At 51.8% G+C, this 17,662-nt stretch overlaps 1 protein-coding gene across 3 annotated transcripts in view; it reads right to left on the minus strand.

The window, feature by feature from the left end:
• The window catches only part of LOC146839398 (equilibrative nucleobase transporter 1-like), a 470,932-nt gene that overhangs the window by 396,248 nt on the left and 57,022 nt on the right, over positions 1-17,662 (minus strand). For all 3 annotated transcript variants that reach the window (XM_085651434.1, XM_085651432.1, XM_085651433.1), the window contains exon 2: positions 5,177-5,415. In XM_085651434.1, coding sequence (XP_085507560.1) covers positions 5,177-5,363 — 187 coding nt within the window. In that variant the 5' untranslated portion in view covers positions 5,364-5,415. The remainder of the gene's footprint in view (positions 1-5,176; positions 5,416-17,662) is intronic.

The raw sequence follows: 17,662 nt of genomic DNA on the forward strand, positions 1-17,662 counted from the left end.
AATATCCAGATACTGTACCTGGAAGCTTCCCGATATCATGCCCAAAGACGCACAGATCTTGTCTTCGCTATGACAGCAGACATCTGGAGGCCTCCAGGTACCATGACAGAAGACACCAAGAGCTTGTGCATGCCATGCTGACATACATCCAGATACTATAGTATCAAGAGGCCTCCACATACCACACTAGAAGACATCCAATCTCATGTTCCCCATGCCAAGAGACAACCAAATACTGTATATGGCAGAGGTCTTCAATCTGTGGGGCTCAACCCCCGGGGGGCCGCAGAGGCCAGGGAAGAGGGTCGCACATTCCCCATCCTCAATTGTGCCTGCAATCCAAAAGGTTTGCTTTCATTTTAAATGAAGACAGCAGTCCTGGGAAGGCTAATTTAGATCTTTATCAGCTGAAGTTCCCTCAATTGAGTCTCTTGTGTTGTGTAAAGTTTTTGTGCAGGGTGTGGGCTTGGCTGAGTGAAATGCAAATGTGCCTATAAGTTAATCTGCAAATGTAAAGGGTACTTGGGGGCCGATTCTCGCTTTATTGGATCAAATCACTCCAAGCTTTGTGATGACAAAGATTTGTTTTTTTAGTGGTAGTGCAAATGGTTAATAACTGAGCTGTGAAGTGTGTGCTTTTAATTTTAACTGCATTTACAGAGCTCTCAGTACCCCAAAGGTGTGTTGAAGCGACAGTTGTGTAAAAAAGAAAATTGCATTACATACTCTCTGGTATTACTAAAATCTACATTTTGGAAGCACCATTTTATTGAAAAACTATTTGCATGTTTTGCAGCACTATCTTACACTGTGATGTCCTACAGTGCATTTCCCACTGAGTGACAATTTTTAAAATGTATTTTTCATTTACAATGCCCATTATTTTATATGTATATACCTGTTAATGAAAAACCTAAAAAACAGAGAATATTTTGGGGCTTATTTATTAGAGGCTTTCATCACCAGAGCATCATTTTTTTAATGCTCCGGCGGCGCAAGCATCTCAACTATACCTACGAGGCGGCGCAAAGTCACCCTGCATGGCTTTGCACGGCCTCATAGACATGGAGTAAGACATAGCAGCGCAAGCCACTGTGTTGTCTCACTCTGCGTCAAGGAGGTGTTCTCTATGGGCTTTGCGAGGGGTTCCCAGGCAACACCCATGAATTTTGATGCTGCCCCATATGTGCAAAATCACGTAAACCTGGGGCAGCTCCAAAAACAGATGCCTCCCCAGCGGAGGTGTAACGGGGAGAAATGTTTTCAGTTCCACACGTTTTTTCCTTATTCCATGTGTGCTGCATTCTGTAGCTCACATCGAAAGAGGAAAACACCTTTTGGGATTGTTGTTGAAGAAAGGTGCCCCTTCCTGTACAAAAACAATCCTGTCTATGTTGGTGCTAGGCAGCAACTTATGCACCAACGCAAAGGAAAAGGACAGGAATGCACCGTATTTCATAAGTACTGTATGTTCCTGCCCTTTCACATCGGCGCAGGGCAGCGCAGCAAGAAGACTTGCGGCGCTGCCCTACTCCAATTCCTCATTAATAAGGCCCTTTGTTTTTAGCTACACCTTAGAATACACCCCCACGCTCCCTGACCTTTGGTTTGCTAAATACTTTTTTATTTCCCCACCGTAAAAATTATTTGCTGTGGAAATTGGGGGCGTTTATGGTTGTCAATAGTTGTCTATGAGTACTTGGTTCTAGAAATTTTCATCTAGACATTTTCATTAGAAGGGGGTCCTTATGCCTAAAATCGTTTGACAAGGGGGGCTAGGCATCAAAAAGTTTGAAGACCTCTGGTATATGGTGACCTCGAGATATCATCCCAGTTGACACCCAGATCTTGGGATTGCCATGCCAGAAGACACCCAGATCTTGTGCTCACCCTCCCAGGAGGCGTCCAGATACCATGCCAGAAACCATCCAGATCGCATTCTCTCCTGCAAATCCTGTACCAGGAGGCATCCAGATACCATGCCAGGAGACATCCAGATCTTGTCTTCAGGGCAAAAGGAGGAAAAACAGGTCCCAATCCCTTACTGGCCGTGTCATTGAGTAAGATGTGAGTGCAGTATTTGTCCTTGACAGTGGGGGACCCCCATCCCACTGGCGACGACTGCCATAGACCGCCCCCGGGCATTCCGCCCTTTATTTACGAGAAGTAAGTTATGTGAAATGGAACATTCGGGACGATTCGCTGTACTTTTTTTAATTAAAAACGCCCTGAGGAAGCCCCAGGCCGGATGGCCGTGTACAGGGGCGAAACACGTGTTGGCTGTTACCTCTTGTTACTAACCTGAGAGGAAGTCTCAACTTTAAAAAAAAAAACTGCATATATATAAAAAATACTACACGATTTATCGTATTTTGGATTTTTTTCCGTGCTGAACCACATTTTTCCTAAAAATGTGTCCATCCAGATCTTGTGTTTGCCATACCAGAAGGCATCCATAAACTTTATCTGGAGACCTCCGGGAACCAGGCCAGAACACAGCCGATCTCATGCCCTCCCAGGAGACATCCACATACCATGCCAGAAGGCATCCAGATATTGTGTTCCCCATACCAGGAGACATCCAGATCCCGTACCTAGAGGCCTCCAGATACCATGTCATAAGACTACCGATCTCATGTTCGCCATGCCAAGGGACATCCAGGTACTGTATCTAGACACCTCTCGATATCATACCAAAAGACACCCAATGTCATGTTCCCTTGTCAGAAGGCATCCAGATACAATGCCAGAAGACATCCGATCTCAATTTCTCCAGCTGATCCTGTATCAAGAGGCCTGAAGATACCATGTCAGAAGACGTCCAGATCTTGTTTTACCATGCCAGAAGACATTCAGAAACTGTATCTGGAGACCTCCAAACACCATGTCAGAAGGCACACATATCTTGTGCTCACCATGCCAGAAGATATTCAGATACTGTATCTAGTGGCTTTCACATACCATGCCCGAATACATCCGATCTCATGCTTGCCCTCCGAGGAAGTGTCCAGATACCATGCCAGAAAACATCCAGATCTCATTTTCTCCTGCAGATCCTGTATCAAGAGGTCTCAAGATACCATGTCGGAAGACATCCAGATCTTGTTTTGCCATGCCAGAAGACATCCAGAAACTGTATCTGGAGACCTCCAAACACCATGTCAAAAGTCACACACATCCTGTGCTCACGATGCCAGAAGATATCCAGATATTATATCTGGAGGCCTCCAGATACCATGTCACGAAGAAAACCCATCTCATGTCCGTCATGCCAGTAGACTTCAGATACTGTATCTGAGAGCCTTCAGATAACATGCAGAAATCATGTTTGCCATGCCAGAAGACCTCCAGATACTATATCTGGAGGCCTCCTGACACCATGCCAGAAAACACTCAATCTCATGCTATCCGTGCCAAGAAATGTTCGGATACCTTCTCAGGAGTCTTCCGATAATGTCCTAGCAGATGCCCAGACACATGCCAGGCGATACCACAGTTGGTGGTGCAAACGTCTCTTCACTGCCCTTTGTCTCTCTTTGTGAATGGGCCAATGTCCTGTGGCATCTCCTGAGGGCTAGTTGTAGGGAACACTTCAGAGGCCACTAAGGAGACACTGCCATCCTCATGCTTGTAAAGTCATCACAAAATCCAGATATGTTTGGCAGAGTCAGAAATTCGCACAATAGAGCAAAGATTTGGTGAGCGTCACCCACTATGTAGACCAGGCAGTTAAAGTCAGAGGGTATATGGAAACACAGCACAGCTAAATGGCATGCATCATTCACTAGGACCACCTGTCATGGAGATGCATAGCTCCAGTTGCACCAGCTGGGCCTCTGAGTGAAACTCAAAGATCTGACACTCATGGTCACAAGAACCATAACTGCAACAAACTTCAACACACCTTTCTGGACCTCGTACGAGAGCCACAGGGTCGACATTGGAAAATATTTCAAACCGACTTGACTACGGCGCTGGATGACCACCTGATCTTTTAATCATTTTCTAGTCCATGGGCATTAAGATGCCATCATAACAGTCACTAAATCTTCCCTAGATCCCTGCAGCAGAAAGGAGTAGTTCAGAGACCTGAAGTTTGGATAAAACACGGGTCACCAACCTTTTCTTTAATAAGAGCTACTTATGTTCAGTGAAAATCCTCCCGAGCTGCTAATATGATTAGAGATGTAATAGCAAACATATCAGACAAGAACACATTAGTAGCCCCCATATTCATGATTACTAGCAGCGATCACCTCAGTGCACCACGCAAGACGGCCAAGAGCAATAAAACAAACTGCTTTGTCAATGTGGAATGCCTCTACATGGGTAAAACATAACAACCATAACGGTAATGCTCCTAGCATCAAGCTAATCATATTAGTAATAGTCTCCCCAACACCATTTAAATCACTTTAAATATATTTTTGAATTTCAACCATTTTTCCTGACATCGTTTTAGTAATTCTGACAATACACACATTTTCGTCTTGAACACAAGCATTTTAATTTGTTTATGGATATATTACTTCGAACAAGCAAAAGCTTCTAATTTAGTTCACGGGCTGCACACAGGAGAGCTGCTTACAGGTATGTGGAGAACTACCACAAACTCACAAGCTACTCGTTGGAGAAGCCTGGTATGAAAAGTCATACAAATATCAGAGCACATGGTACCACGCGGTTACTATTCAGATGTGGAACATCTTCCCTCTAAGGCATCACCTCTTGGCCAGCTGCTGTATATGTAGGGTGATCTCCTGAACTCACACACTAATAACGTATGGTGAGCTCCAGCCCTTTCTTGCTGTCAAACAGTGGACGGCAATCATCAAATCCATGCCAAAGCTTCAAGCTATCCATGAAAGCACTTTCATAGTTTGAGTATCCTAAACTTCTGGTATGGCACAACCCTCTCCTGGGTCAACATTTGGGACCTCAAGAAAACACTGCAACAAATCCCTCTGCATCGTCTCCCTACCCGTGGCATAACACGTCAAGGTATCAGATGCAAGGAAGTGTAAAATGGAAAGATAAAAACAATCCTGGTGTTGGCCCAAAGGGAGGGTTCTGCCACTGCAAGTTGGAGTGGAGTGTGTTCAGTGACCCCAACACCGCAGGACCTGGGAACCCTTGATACGACAATTAACCAATGGCAGCCATTTAACCAACTCACCTGTTTCTCCCGTAGAGTTGGAGTTGGTTGAGTTGTCAGTGGTGCAGAGATTAGCAAAATATTTCTCTTGCTTGAGCACAAAGACCAGCGATGCCCATCCGAAGAACACACCAGCAAACCCCATGCACTCTAGCAAGCCAGTCAAGAAGGTGGCCAGGCGTTTGTCCAGGCCAGCGACCAATACCATCACTATGTCATGTTAGTGGAGCTCAACGGCTGGTAGGTAATGTGCAAGCGTCCTACAGAGAGAGAAAAAACAGGACAATGGCTTCATTAAATGACACACAAGTAAGGGGCAGCAATTGGATTGCATGTGTATTTATTTTAAATCAGAGACACAGAGAAAAAGAGAGAAAAACCACTGTATACTCTAATCTATAAAGCCATGTAGCTCCCACGCGCAGAGGCCTCTGTTCTGCCCACCTGAACCTCTGCCCACCACAGTCTCCATACACAAGAGACACGATGAGACCCAGCCTTCAATAAGCACAGCACCCACCCACTGCAGCCTCTTTTACTGCCCTGCCCACCTAAGACGCCGCCTGCTGCTGCTTGTATAAATAAAAGCTGTCAGTCACAGTACTCACTCACAACAGCCTTCGCCACTGACCTGCATCCGCCTCCACACACAACACCCACTGTCAGCTACAACCTCCACCAACAACAATAACCGCACACTATGGTATCAGCTATCATCCACCTAAACACCTGCCCGCCACAGCCTCCATAAACAAGAGCCACAGCACCCTCTAGCCACAGCTTTCGTCATCAATCTGACTTTACTGCCACAAACTACCGACCCAGTGCCTACCTACCGCAGCCTCTGTTTGATACAGCCTCGATACACGAAAGCCACCGTGGGTAAATCATCCTGTGACCAAAGCACCCACCCACCACAGACTCTTTTCTGCCCTGTATGCATAAGACTCACTAGCAACAGCCTCTGCTAGCCAAAGCAGCAAGCCACTGTGGGCCTGTCCACTTCTCTGTTTACCTAGGTCTATCCACACCACAGACTTCATACACAAGAGTCAATCTGAGGCACAGCCTCCATCAGCCACATAACATACCCACCACAGTGTGTGCTACTGCACTTCTTTGTCCTGGGTACAGATACAGAAGTGTTATAAAGTAGGTGTCTAGTTTATGTCTGGCATTAGCTGCTGCATGGGAATAGCCAGGACACCCTAACCAATGGACTAAATTTTCCCATGGTGAACCCTACCCACTTTTTGGCATTTTCAAGATGGCAGAAGTCTTCATCCACACTAAATCTTGGGGGGGTGGAGGGAGGGAGAGAAGAGGAAGAGGGAGAGGAAGAGGGACATGTGTGTGTGTGTGTCTGTCTATCTTTGTGGGAACTTGAGTATGATAACACACTCACGCAGTGGGGACTTTAATTGCACTATGGGGACCTGAGCCCAAGTCCCCACAAGGTAAAGTCTTCTAATGACTTGAGAAACATCTATACCAATTTTTGCAACTTTTTCAAAAATTGCCTTGTGGGGACTTGTGTTTCACCAAGTTTGTTTATTTTTTTTAACAGCTCTGCCCCTGTAGACAGGCAGTGGTACTGCAGCCTTAAACACACTTCGCATATTAAACACACTTCTGTAATTGGATACCATGTAGCAACAAAGAGGACAGTGATTTTGAAGAATGAAGCCTATCAGATAACATAATACCTGAATACAATGGCCTTAATAAATAAATCCAAAACACACACCTGTCCGAATGAATCTGACTGCCAAAGAGGAGACTATGATTTTAGACGCTGTCTGCTGCTTCTACTGACAGAGAGGAACCCCCCAAGCAGGACTTGGCCAGATAGAAATGAGCTAATGGGCGATCACGAATAAGAAAAGGTTGAATAGCAGGACCACAGACCGGTTTTCTCAAAGGCCCTGAACTTGATTGGAAAGTTAGGCTGAGGGATAGGCCATGCTGTAGGCTGAGGGATAGGCCCTGCTGAAGGCTGAGGGATAGATAGGCCCTGCTGTAGGCTGAGGGATAGGCCCTGCTGCAGGCTGGGGGATAGGCCCTGCTGCAGGCCGGGGGATAGGCCCTGCTGTAGGCAGAGGGATAGGCCCTGCTGTAGGCTGAGGGATAGGCCCTGTTGTAGGCTGAGGGATAGGTCCTGCTGCAGGCTGGGGGATAGGCCCTGCTGCAGGCTGAGGGATAGGCCCTGCTGCAGGCTGGGGGATAGGCCCAGCTGAAGGCCGGGGGATAGGCCCTGCTGTAGGCTGGGGGATAGGCCCTGCTGTAGGCTGGGGGATAGGCCCTGCTGTAGGCTGGGGGATAGACCCTGCTGTAGGCTGGGGGATAGGCCCTGCTGTAGGCTGAGGGATAGGCCCTGCTGTAGGCTGAGGGATAGGCCCTGCTGTAGGCTGAGGGATAGGCCCTGCGGCAGGCTGGGGGATAGGCCCTGCGGCAGGCTGGGGGATAGGCCCTGTGGCAGGCTGGGGGATAGGCCCTGCTGCAGGTTGAGGGATAGGCTCTGCTGCAGGCTGGGGGATAGGCCCTGCTGTAGGCTGGGGGATAGGCCCTGCTGTAGGCTGGGGGATAGGCCCTGCTGTAGGCTGGGGGATAGGCCCTGCTGTAGGCTGAGAGATAGGCCCTGCTGTAGGCTGAGAGATAGGCCCTGCTGCAGGCTGAGGGATAGGCCCTGCTGCAGGCTGAGGGATAGACCCTGCTGCAGGCTGAGGGATAGGCCCTGCTGCAGGCTGGGGGATAGGTCCTGCTGCAGGCTGGGGGATAGGCCCTGCTGTAGGCTGGGGGATAGGCCCTGCTGTAGGCTGAAGGATAGGCTCTGCTGAAGGCTGGGGGATAGGCCCTGCTGAAGGCTGGGGGATAGGCCCTGCTGCAGGCTGAGGGATAGGCTCTGCTGCAGGCTGAGGGATAGGCTCTGCTGCAGGCTGAGGGATAGGCTCTGCTGCAGGCTGAGGGATAGGCCCTGCTGCAGGCTGAGGGATAGGCCCTGTTGAAGGCCGGGGGATAGGCCCTGCTGCAGGCCGGGGGATAGGCCCTGCTGCAGGCCGGGGGATAGGCCCTGCTGCAGGCTGGGGGATAGGCCCTGCTGCAGGCTGAGGGATAGGCCCTGCTGCAGGCTGGGGGATAGGCCCTGCTGCAGGCTGGGGGATAGGCCCTGCTGTAGGCTGGGGGATAGGCCCTGCTGCAGGCCGGGGGATAGGCCCTGCTGTAGGCTGAGGGATAGGCCCTACTGCAGGCTGAGGGATAGGCCCTGCTGCAGGCTGAGGGATAGGCCCTGCTGCAGGCTGGGGGATAGGCCCTGCTGCAGGCTGAGGGATAGGCCCTGCTGTAGGCTGGGGGATAGGCCCTGCTGTAGGCTGGGGGATAGGCCCTGCTGTAGGCTGAGGGATAGGCCCTGCTGTAGGCTGTGGGATAGACCCTGCTGGGGGATAGGCCCTGCTGCAGGCTGAGGGATAGGCCCTGCTGTAGGCTGAGGGATAGGCCCTGCTGTAGGCTGAGGGATAGGCCCTGCTGTAGGCTGAGGGATAGGCCCTGCTGTAGGCTGGGGGATAGGCCCTGTTGCAGGCTGGGGGATAGGCTCTGCTGCAGGCTGAGGGATAGGCCCTGCTGCAGGCTGGGGGATAGGCTCTGCTGTAGGCTGAGGGATAGGCCCTGCTGTAGGCTGAGGGATAGGCCCTGCTGTAGGCTGAGGGATAGGCCCTGCTGCAGGCTGAGGGATAGGCCCTGCTGCAGGCTGAGGGATAGGCCCTGCTGCAGGCTGAGGGATAGGCCCTGCTGTAGGCTGGGGGGATAGGCCCTGCTGCAGGCTGAGGGATAGGCCCTGCTGTAGGCTGGGGGATAGGCCCTGCTGCAGGCTGGGGGATAGGCCCTGCTGCAGGCTGAGGGATAGGCCCTGCTGTAGGCTGAGGGATAGGCCCTGCTGCAAGCTGGGGGATAGGCCCTGCTGCAGGCTGAGGGATAGGCCCTGCTGTAGGCTGGGGGGATAGGCCCTGCTGCAGGCTGAGGGATAGGCCCCGCTGTAGGCTGGGGGATAGGCCCTGCTGCAGGCTGGGGGATAGGCTCTGCTGCAGGCTGAGGGATAGGCCCTGCTGCAGGCTGGGGGATAGGCCCTGCTGTAGGCTGAGGGATAGGCCCTGCTGTAGGCTGAGGGATAGGCCCTGCTGTAGGCTGAGGGATAGGCCCTGCTGCAGGCTGAGGGATAGGCCCTGCTGCAGGCTGAGGGATAGGCCCTGCTGTAGGCTGAGGGATAGGCCCTGCTGCAGGCTGAGGGATAGGCCCTGCTGCAGGCTGGGGGATAGGCCCTGCTGCAGGCTGGGGGATAGGCCCTGCTGCAGGCTGAGGGATAGGCCCTGCTGCAGGCTGAGGGATAGACCCTGCTGCAGGCTGAGGGATAGACCCTGCTGTAGGCTGAGGGATAGGCCCTGCTGCAGGCTGAGGGATAGGCCCTGCTGCAGGCTGGGGGATAGGCCCTGCTGTAGGCTGGGGGATAGGCCCTGCTGCAGGCTGAGGGATAGGCCCTGCTGCAGGCTGAGGGATAGACCCTGCTGCAGGCTGAGGGATAGACCCTGCTGTAGGCTGAGGGATAGGCCCTGCTGCAGGCTGGGGGATAGGCCCTGCTGCAGGCTGAGGGATAGGCCCTGCTGTAGGCTGAGGGATAGACCCTGCTGCAGGCTGAGGGATAGACCCTGCTGCAGGCTGAGGGATAGGCCCTGCTGCAGGCTGAGGGATAGGCCCTGCTGTAGGCTGAGGGATAGGCCCTGCTGCAGGCTGAGGGATAGGCCCTGCTGCAGGCTGGGGGATAGGCCCTGCTGTAGGCTGGGGGATAGGCCCTGCTGTAGGCTGAGGGATAGGCCCTGCTGCAGGCTGAGGGATAGGCCCTGCTGCAGGCTGAGGGATAGGCCCTGCTGCAGGCTGAGGGATAGGCCCTGCTGCAGGCTGAGGGATAGGCCCTGCTGCAGGCTGGGGGATAGGCCCTGCTGCAGGCTGGGGGATAGGTCCTGCTGCAGGCTGAGGGATAGGCCCTGCTGCAGGCTGAGGGATAGGCCCTGCTGCAGGCTGAGGGATAGACCCTGCTGCAGGCTGAGGGATAGACCCTGCTGTAGGCTGGGGGATAGGCCCCGCTGTAGGCTGGGGGATAGGCCCTGCTGTAGGGTGAGGGATAGGCCCTGCTGCAGGCTGAGGGATAGATAGGCCCTGCTGCAGGCTGAGGGATAGATAGGTCCTGCTGCAGGCTGAGGGATAGGCCCTGCTGCAGGCTGAGGGATAGGCCCTGCTGCAGGCTGGGGGATAGGCCCTGCTGCAGGCTGAGGGATAGGCCCTGCTGCAGGCTGGGGGATAGGCCCTGCTGCAGGCTGGGGGATAGGCCCTGCTGCAGGCTGGGGGATAGGCCCTGCTGTAGGCTGGGGGATAGGCCCTGCTGTAGGGTGAGGGATAGGCCCTGCTGCAGGCTGAGGGATAGGCCCTGCTGCAGGCTGGGGGATAGGCCCTGCTGCAGGCTGAGGGATAGGCCCTGCTGCAGGCTGGGGGATAGGCCCTGCTGTAGGCTGAGGGATAGGCCCTGCTGCAGGCTGGGGGATAGGCCCTGCTGCAGGCTGGGGGATAGGCCCTGCTGCAGGCTGAGGGATAGGCCCTGCTGTAGGCTGGGTGATAGGCCCTGCTGCAGGCTGGGGGATAGGCCCGGCGGTTGGCTGAGGGATAGGCCCTGCTGTTGGCTGAGGGATAGGCCCTGCTGCAGGCTGAGGGATAGGTCCTGCTGCAGGCTGGGGGATAGACCCTGCTGTAGGCTGAGGGATAGGCCCTGCTGCAGGCTGAGGGATAGGCCCTGCTGTAGGCTGAGGGATAGGCCCTGCTGCAGGCTGGGGGATAGGCCCTGCTGTAGGCTGGGGGATAGGCCCTGCTGCAGGCTGAGGGATAGGCCCTGCTGCAGGCTGAGGGATAGACCCTGCTGCAGGCTGGGGGATAGGCCCTGCTGTAGGCTGGGGGATAGGCCCTGCTGCAGGCTGAGGGATAGGCCCTGCTGCAGGCTGAGGGATAGACCCTGCTGCAGGCTGAGGGATAGGCCCTGCTGTAGGCTGAAGGATAGGCTCTGCTGAAGGCTGGGGGATAGGCCCTGCTGCAGGCTGAGGGATAGACCCTGCTGTAGGCTGAGGGATAGGCCCTGCTGAAGGCTGAGGGATAGATAGGCCCTGCTGCAGGCTGAGGGATAGGCCCTGCGGCAGGCTGGGGGATAGGCCCTGCTGCAGGCCGGGGGATAGGCCCTGCTGTAGGCTGAGGGATAGGCCCTGCTGTAGGCTGAGGGATAGGCCCTGCTGCAGGCTGGGGGATAGGCGCTGCTGTAGGCTGAGGGATAGGCCCTGCTGTTGGCTGAGGGATAGGCCCTTCTGCAGGCTGGGGGATAGGCCCTGCTGCAGGCTGGGGGATAGGCCCTGCTGCAGGCTGGGGGATAGACCCTGCTGTAGGCTGAGGGATAGGCCCTGCTGCCGGCTGAGGGACAGGCCCTGCTGCCGGCTGAGGGACAGGCCCTGCTGCAGGCTGAGGGATAGGCCCTGCTGCAGGCTGGGGGATAGACCCTGCTGCAGGCTGAGGGACAGGCCCTGCTGCCGGCTGAGGGACAGGCCCTGCTGCAGGCTGAGGGTCAGGCCCTGCTGCAGGCTGAGGGATAGACCCTGCTGCAGGCTGAGGGACAGGCCCTGCTGCCGGCTGAGGGACAGGCCCTGCTGCAGGCTGAGGGATAGGCCCTGCTGCGACAGAATGTGCCTTTGCTAAGCTGGGAGACAGAGCAGCAACACGGGGTGTGATTGTATGGCGAGTCTGACAATTGCACGGATGGCACTGAGGCGCATGCGCATTGGCTCTCCCAAATCGCAGCCTGGTCACAGATATTTGTGCTCTCAAAAAGAAAAGAAAAGTATAATTTTCTTTGCACTAGCAAACTTCACGTGAACATACACGTAATTGTTCTTTTAAACTTGACCTTGTAAGTAAACATATATTTTATCCAGGCCGCAGCAATGTTACGGATAATATAAGCTTATATCAACAGGTCTCTTACAGACCTTCCCAGGAGGTCTTACCTGTGATGCATTTGTACTTGGTTGACTCCGCCCCCTGCAGCTGCTGCTGCCTGGATTCCACCCACATCTGGAGATCCGGGTTTAGCTTGGATAGTCCATGTGCGATGTTCTTTACTGGTGCAATCTACCACAAGTTTGGCTGAATGTGTACGTGTGCTGCATCCTAATATAATAGCACATATTATATTATTAACTACATATTTGAGAGGAAAGGTTTCAGTTCGCGCAGCCATATCCTGCTCGTTATTTGCCAATAATCGTTTATATGAGATCACAAACCGCTGTTTTCGTTCTCACAGGGTGTTGTATTCAGCAGAACATAGACTTGTGCAGACATTTTATGACGTGTGCCTCTTATGCCCAAGGTATATTTAGGAGTTTGTGTTCAGTATTGCTTTATGCTCTGTCCATGTGAAAGGATGCCGCGCGCCTTTCATTTACGAAGCATTCCTGTGGCACTGTATTGTAATTTCAAATGCTATTTCCACTTGTCTTTGTACTGCACACTTTAAAAATTAAAACATTTCACTTTTAAAACATCTTGGATGAAGCGATAAATCATTAGTCTCTCTGACTGAACTCCTAATTCAGAATAGCGGGTGTATTCCTAAAATGATATTTTTTTTGTAGGAAAGAAAACAATTTAATACCAAAAGGAATTCTTTCTTTTTTTTACATCAGGTGTAAGTACTTGAAGAGGTCTTCCCTTTTCTTGCGGTTTCGTTTCCCCCCGTCACTCAATTGGGGGTGTCCATATTCTCTGCCCCGAAAGGAAGCTTGAGCCAGGCCTTGGGGTTGTGCCGCTGCCTATGCCCCTGTATTCGGCTGCCCTCTGTCCCTGGGGATGGGCCCTGCTGCTGAGAACAAGCTTTGCACGGAGGGCAGCGTGAGGAGGGGGCACTGGCCCCCACCGGACCACAGCCAGGAAGGGGCTCGTGTGCCTGCACAAAGGGCTTGAAGTCAACGCCTTCCCTCGCCAGGACAAGGCACACAGCGCCTTGCACACCCCGCTGGCATTGTTTCGAACCGAAGGTAACGCACGCTGAACACAGTATTTGCCCCGAGTCCAGCCCGCAGGTGTGCTGCTGTATCCACTTGTTGAAAGGGGCGTGTATCCTTCGCACCCGTTCACAGGCTGGACGTGTGAGCTCTTTGGAAGTCGGTTCTCCAAACCCCTCACCATCCTTGCATGGCATTTGGCATCAGCGATCTTATGTTCTCATTTTAAATAATCTTGTGGGGTATGTGAAACGTTAGACCATCCCTTGAGTGTTCTCGAGCACCCAGGGCCTGTGTGGGTTGAGCAAGAGGGGCACTCGTAAAGGACCGCCCCAGCAGTAGTGAGAGGGGCAGGTCCGTCGATGCCCCAGCGCCCATGGCATCCTTGGTGCCCTCCTGCGCTGAGAGGGAGCCGGAGGTGTTCTTCTCGTTTCCCCCTCAGGCAGCGCCTTGGCACACAGCCCCACGGCGGGATGGCCATGCTCAAGGGGGCTGGAGTGGGTAACGCGCGTTCCTCCCGCTGCTGCACTCTGCCCGTCACTCTGGGCCTCGGTATTGAGAGATTACAGGCTGAGCTGCTTTCACCGCCGTTCCCTGCCACTATAGTGCCTAGAAGGCGCTCAATGCAGTGCTCTGAAACCGTCTGAGCCAACCTGGCTATTGCTTCCGCCCTTCAATGCCCTCTATTTGCATACACTGAGCAGCGTCCCCAGATGCTTCAGAGGCAGGGACTCGTAAACTTGCTTTACACAAATAAGGAAGCAGGAGTGAATGGGCCGACGTTCGTGTATTCAGTGGATTTCGATGGATGAGGCTGAAAATGGGGCTGAAGGTCTGTAAAGTGCAAGAGTCGTGTTCTTTTGGGTCCCCAATCTCCCACACTGAAGTAGTTGTGGACGCCATTGTGTGTCTGAATAACATGGAAAATGGTTCCCAGGGTCACTTTAAATGTGTTCGATCCCTCACGCTGGGAGAGCCCCTTCAGTTGTAATCACTCAGAGGAAATGCTGACCGGTGGGAATGCCCACACACAGGCAGTGCCCTCAGAGAAAGCTGGTGCTTCTGATGGCCAGTGGATGTACTTGCACACACAATGGGGACTTTTTTTTACCCAAGATCATACAGCTGTGATGGGAGTGAGCAATGAACACATGAATGCTCACTCCAAAGCCAATTGATGGAAACATAATCCAGATGTGTGCCAAAATGGGTCCCATCATACATGTAATATTTTGAATAAAGTAGCGCTCTGCAGTAGGCCTGGGCGGCAAATTCCGTTCGCGGAATTTGCGGAATTTGGGTAATTTCGCGTTATGCGGAGAACGCGAAATTGCCCAAAATTCCGCTTTCCGCGACTTCGCGAAATTTTTGATTGTTTGCGTTCCCAAAATGCGTGTTCGCGAGATATTTCTCCCCGAGCACGCAAACAGCGATTGTGAACAGGAAAAAAGCATTGCGAACAAGCAATTTCGCGTGTTCGCGGAATTTCTGCGTGTTCGCGGAGATTTTTTACCGTTTCGCGGAGATTTGCGTAACGCGATTACGCAAATTCCGCCCACCCCTACTCTGCAGATGTGAGCCTCATTTTTGGGTGTCTGCGGCTATTTTTGGTCCTGACTAGATCTTTTCAAACTTCATTTGCAAGGACTCTGGCTAGTATGCCTCTCGTTGTCAGCCTTCACAGGTAGCTGCTGGTCTGGCAGTAACATGCTTAGTACCTTCAGCGCACGCACTGTGCATAGACCGAGTAGGGCATAGCATTCGGGTGTCTAACTTCCCATATGTTCAAAAAGGCGTGGTGTGTCTTCAGTTATCGCACTACCTGACCTGCGGATCCTGACGTGAAATGTTGAATAGCAGCTTTAGGATTAGATTGAAATTCCCATGCGAATCGCGCAATTAGCATATAGCATTAAGCATTTCAACTGTACCTCTTGAGAGAATGCAGGGCTACCTATAAATGGCCCATATATATGCATCATTGTTACTAGGAAGTTTCTGAGGACAGATTTTAGACTGCCACAGCATCCTTCATTCAAGGGTGTCTTTAACGCCTGAAAAGGTTCCCCTCTTTTAATCCAATCCAATCCAAATTTTCTTTATTTCGGCCGATTAGGCCATAAAAGATAGAATCACACAATACATTTAAAACAATCACTAAAAATACAAGCATAATAAAACCAGTAAAATCAATATACAAATGTTACGGACATCGGAACAGTGGAATTCGTTAAACAGCACAGTTCTTATTTATATTGGACCTTATATGCCACATAGCCGTTAAAAATTTTGCAACTGCAAAGACTATGTGCGGATCAGTGTTCGTTTTCAGTATTCTGTACACCTGCAGATGACTCCTAATGCCCAGATTTCTGCATAGCGGGACTAGCCAGTATCTTCTTGGTCTATTGTAAGCTGGGCAAAAGAACACAATGTGGGTTTCTTCCTCATCATGATTGCAGCAGCCTGGACAGATTTTATCATTCTTTATTGTCCAGTTGTGGGTAAAAATTTTGATTGGGAGAGTCCCTAGCCTCCATTGTATGAACAATTTTCTGGATAAGATGGGAAAAATAATATCCATAAATCCCTCAAACTGGTAATGGTCCTTGAAAGTCAAAAATCGATCAGTCAAGGACCCTTTATTAGATGCAGAGACCAGGGAGGCATAACGTTGCTCCCTATATATACCCACAAGGCGTTTGCGGGAGACCCCAAGACAGCCTTGCTCGGGCGATTCCCATAATTCGGGGAGTCCCAGCCGATAGAGTTCTTTCTTTATCGAGGCTAGCCAGGTAATTTTATCGCAGGAGTTCAGATTCATAACATGTACAAGCTCTTGCCTATAGTGTAAAAGCTCAACAGTAGACCAGAGCCTATGCCAAAACCTTAGTGGCATAAGTTCCAGGTCCTCTTTTATAGAGGGTAGACCCATATCCATTCTTAGGGGAAGAAGGGGTGTGCCTCGGGGGAGGGCCAGGAGACGCCTTAAAAAATTGTTTTCTACATTAATGATTCCTGTGCCCGCCGTGTATCCCCAGAGTTCTCCACCGTAGGATGCGGCTGCTTTGGCTTGCGACTTGTACATTACAACTGCCGGGCTAGTTGGTTTGTAGGTGGAGGAATTTGCTACCTTCAGAATTCCCCCGGACAGTTGTGCAAGTTTCATGCGACTGATTGCTACATGAGGTTCCCATGATAGGTTCTCATGCAGCGTTACCCCTAGGTACTGAAAGGTTTTTACTCTCTCCAGTGTAACTGAACTCAGGGATGGGTTTGGTCTAGTTTTGGCTGAGGGGTTGAATATCATAAATTTGGTCTTCCCTGTGTTTATTTCCAGGCCATGTTGGCTACAGAAAAGGCCGAAACCATCTAAAATCCGTTGAATCCCCATCGGGGATTTGGACAGCAGGAGGGTATCATCCGCGAACATAATGGCCGGTACCCTCCTGCCGGCCAGAGACGGGGCGTCATTATCATGAACATTGTCAAGATATGCAATTACATTGTTAACATAGAGGCAGAACAGGGTCGGGGCAAGGACACAACCCTGTCTGACCCCTCTATGAACTGGGAATTTAGATGTCAGCGCACCCGTCCTTCCATACCTGACCTGTGCAAAATTGTTTTCATGGAGCCTAATAATGGCATTTAATAGATGGGGTGGAACTCCCAGCCCCGTTAGTGTCTCCCATAGTTTCTTCCTGGGGACCAGGTCGAAAGCTGACCTCAGGTCCACGAACACCATTTACAGCCTTCCCCTCTCAATGATCACAGTTTTCCAATATAGGAGTACGAGGCGGAAGATCTGGTCCATGGTGGACGTGTTTTTCCGGAAGCCAGCTTGTAAGGGGCTGAGAGTTTTATTTTCCTCCATCCACTCCATAAGGTGGTTTAGGAGTAGGCGCGAGTAAATTTTCTGGGGGACATCTATGAGACTTATTGGCCTGTAGTTGGCTGGGAGTAGAGGAGAACCCTTTTTAAAAATGGGCACTATCTCAGCCCCCAGCCAAGTACAAGGAATCTCCATCCCACCCAGAATAGCGTTAAAGAGTGTAAGAAGATAAGGACCCCATATGTCTGCGTATGAACGAAAAAGATCGCCAGGCAACCTGTCAAGACCAGGGGCCTTCCCCCTCGAAAGGGCTAGAATAACATTGACCACCTTGGAAAGAGTAAATTCCAGGGCTGGTACTGGGGCAGGAGCAACAGTAGAAACCATGTCCCTCCCACCATCAATTTGAGGTGGTTCCTGGTATAATTGGCCAAAATGGGCCTCCCAAACGGATGCTGCAATATTTGGCTCTATTGCAGCTTTGGGGTCTGGCATACCAGTATTCACCAGGGACCAAAATTTCCTCAGATCTTTCGCTTCCAGTGCTGATGTGAAATCCTGCCATTTATTCCAATCCCAGTCGGCTCG

This window comes from Triturus cristatus, chromosome 4_1 (genome assembly GCF_964204655.1).
Source record: "Triturus cristatus chromosome 4_1, aTriCri1.1, whole genome shotgun sequence".
Classification (NCBI taxonomy): Eukaryota; Metazoa; Chordata; class Amphibia; order Caudata; family Salamandridae; genus Triturus; species Triturus cristatus.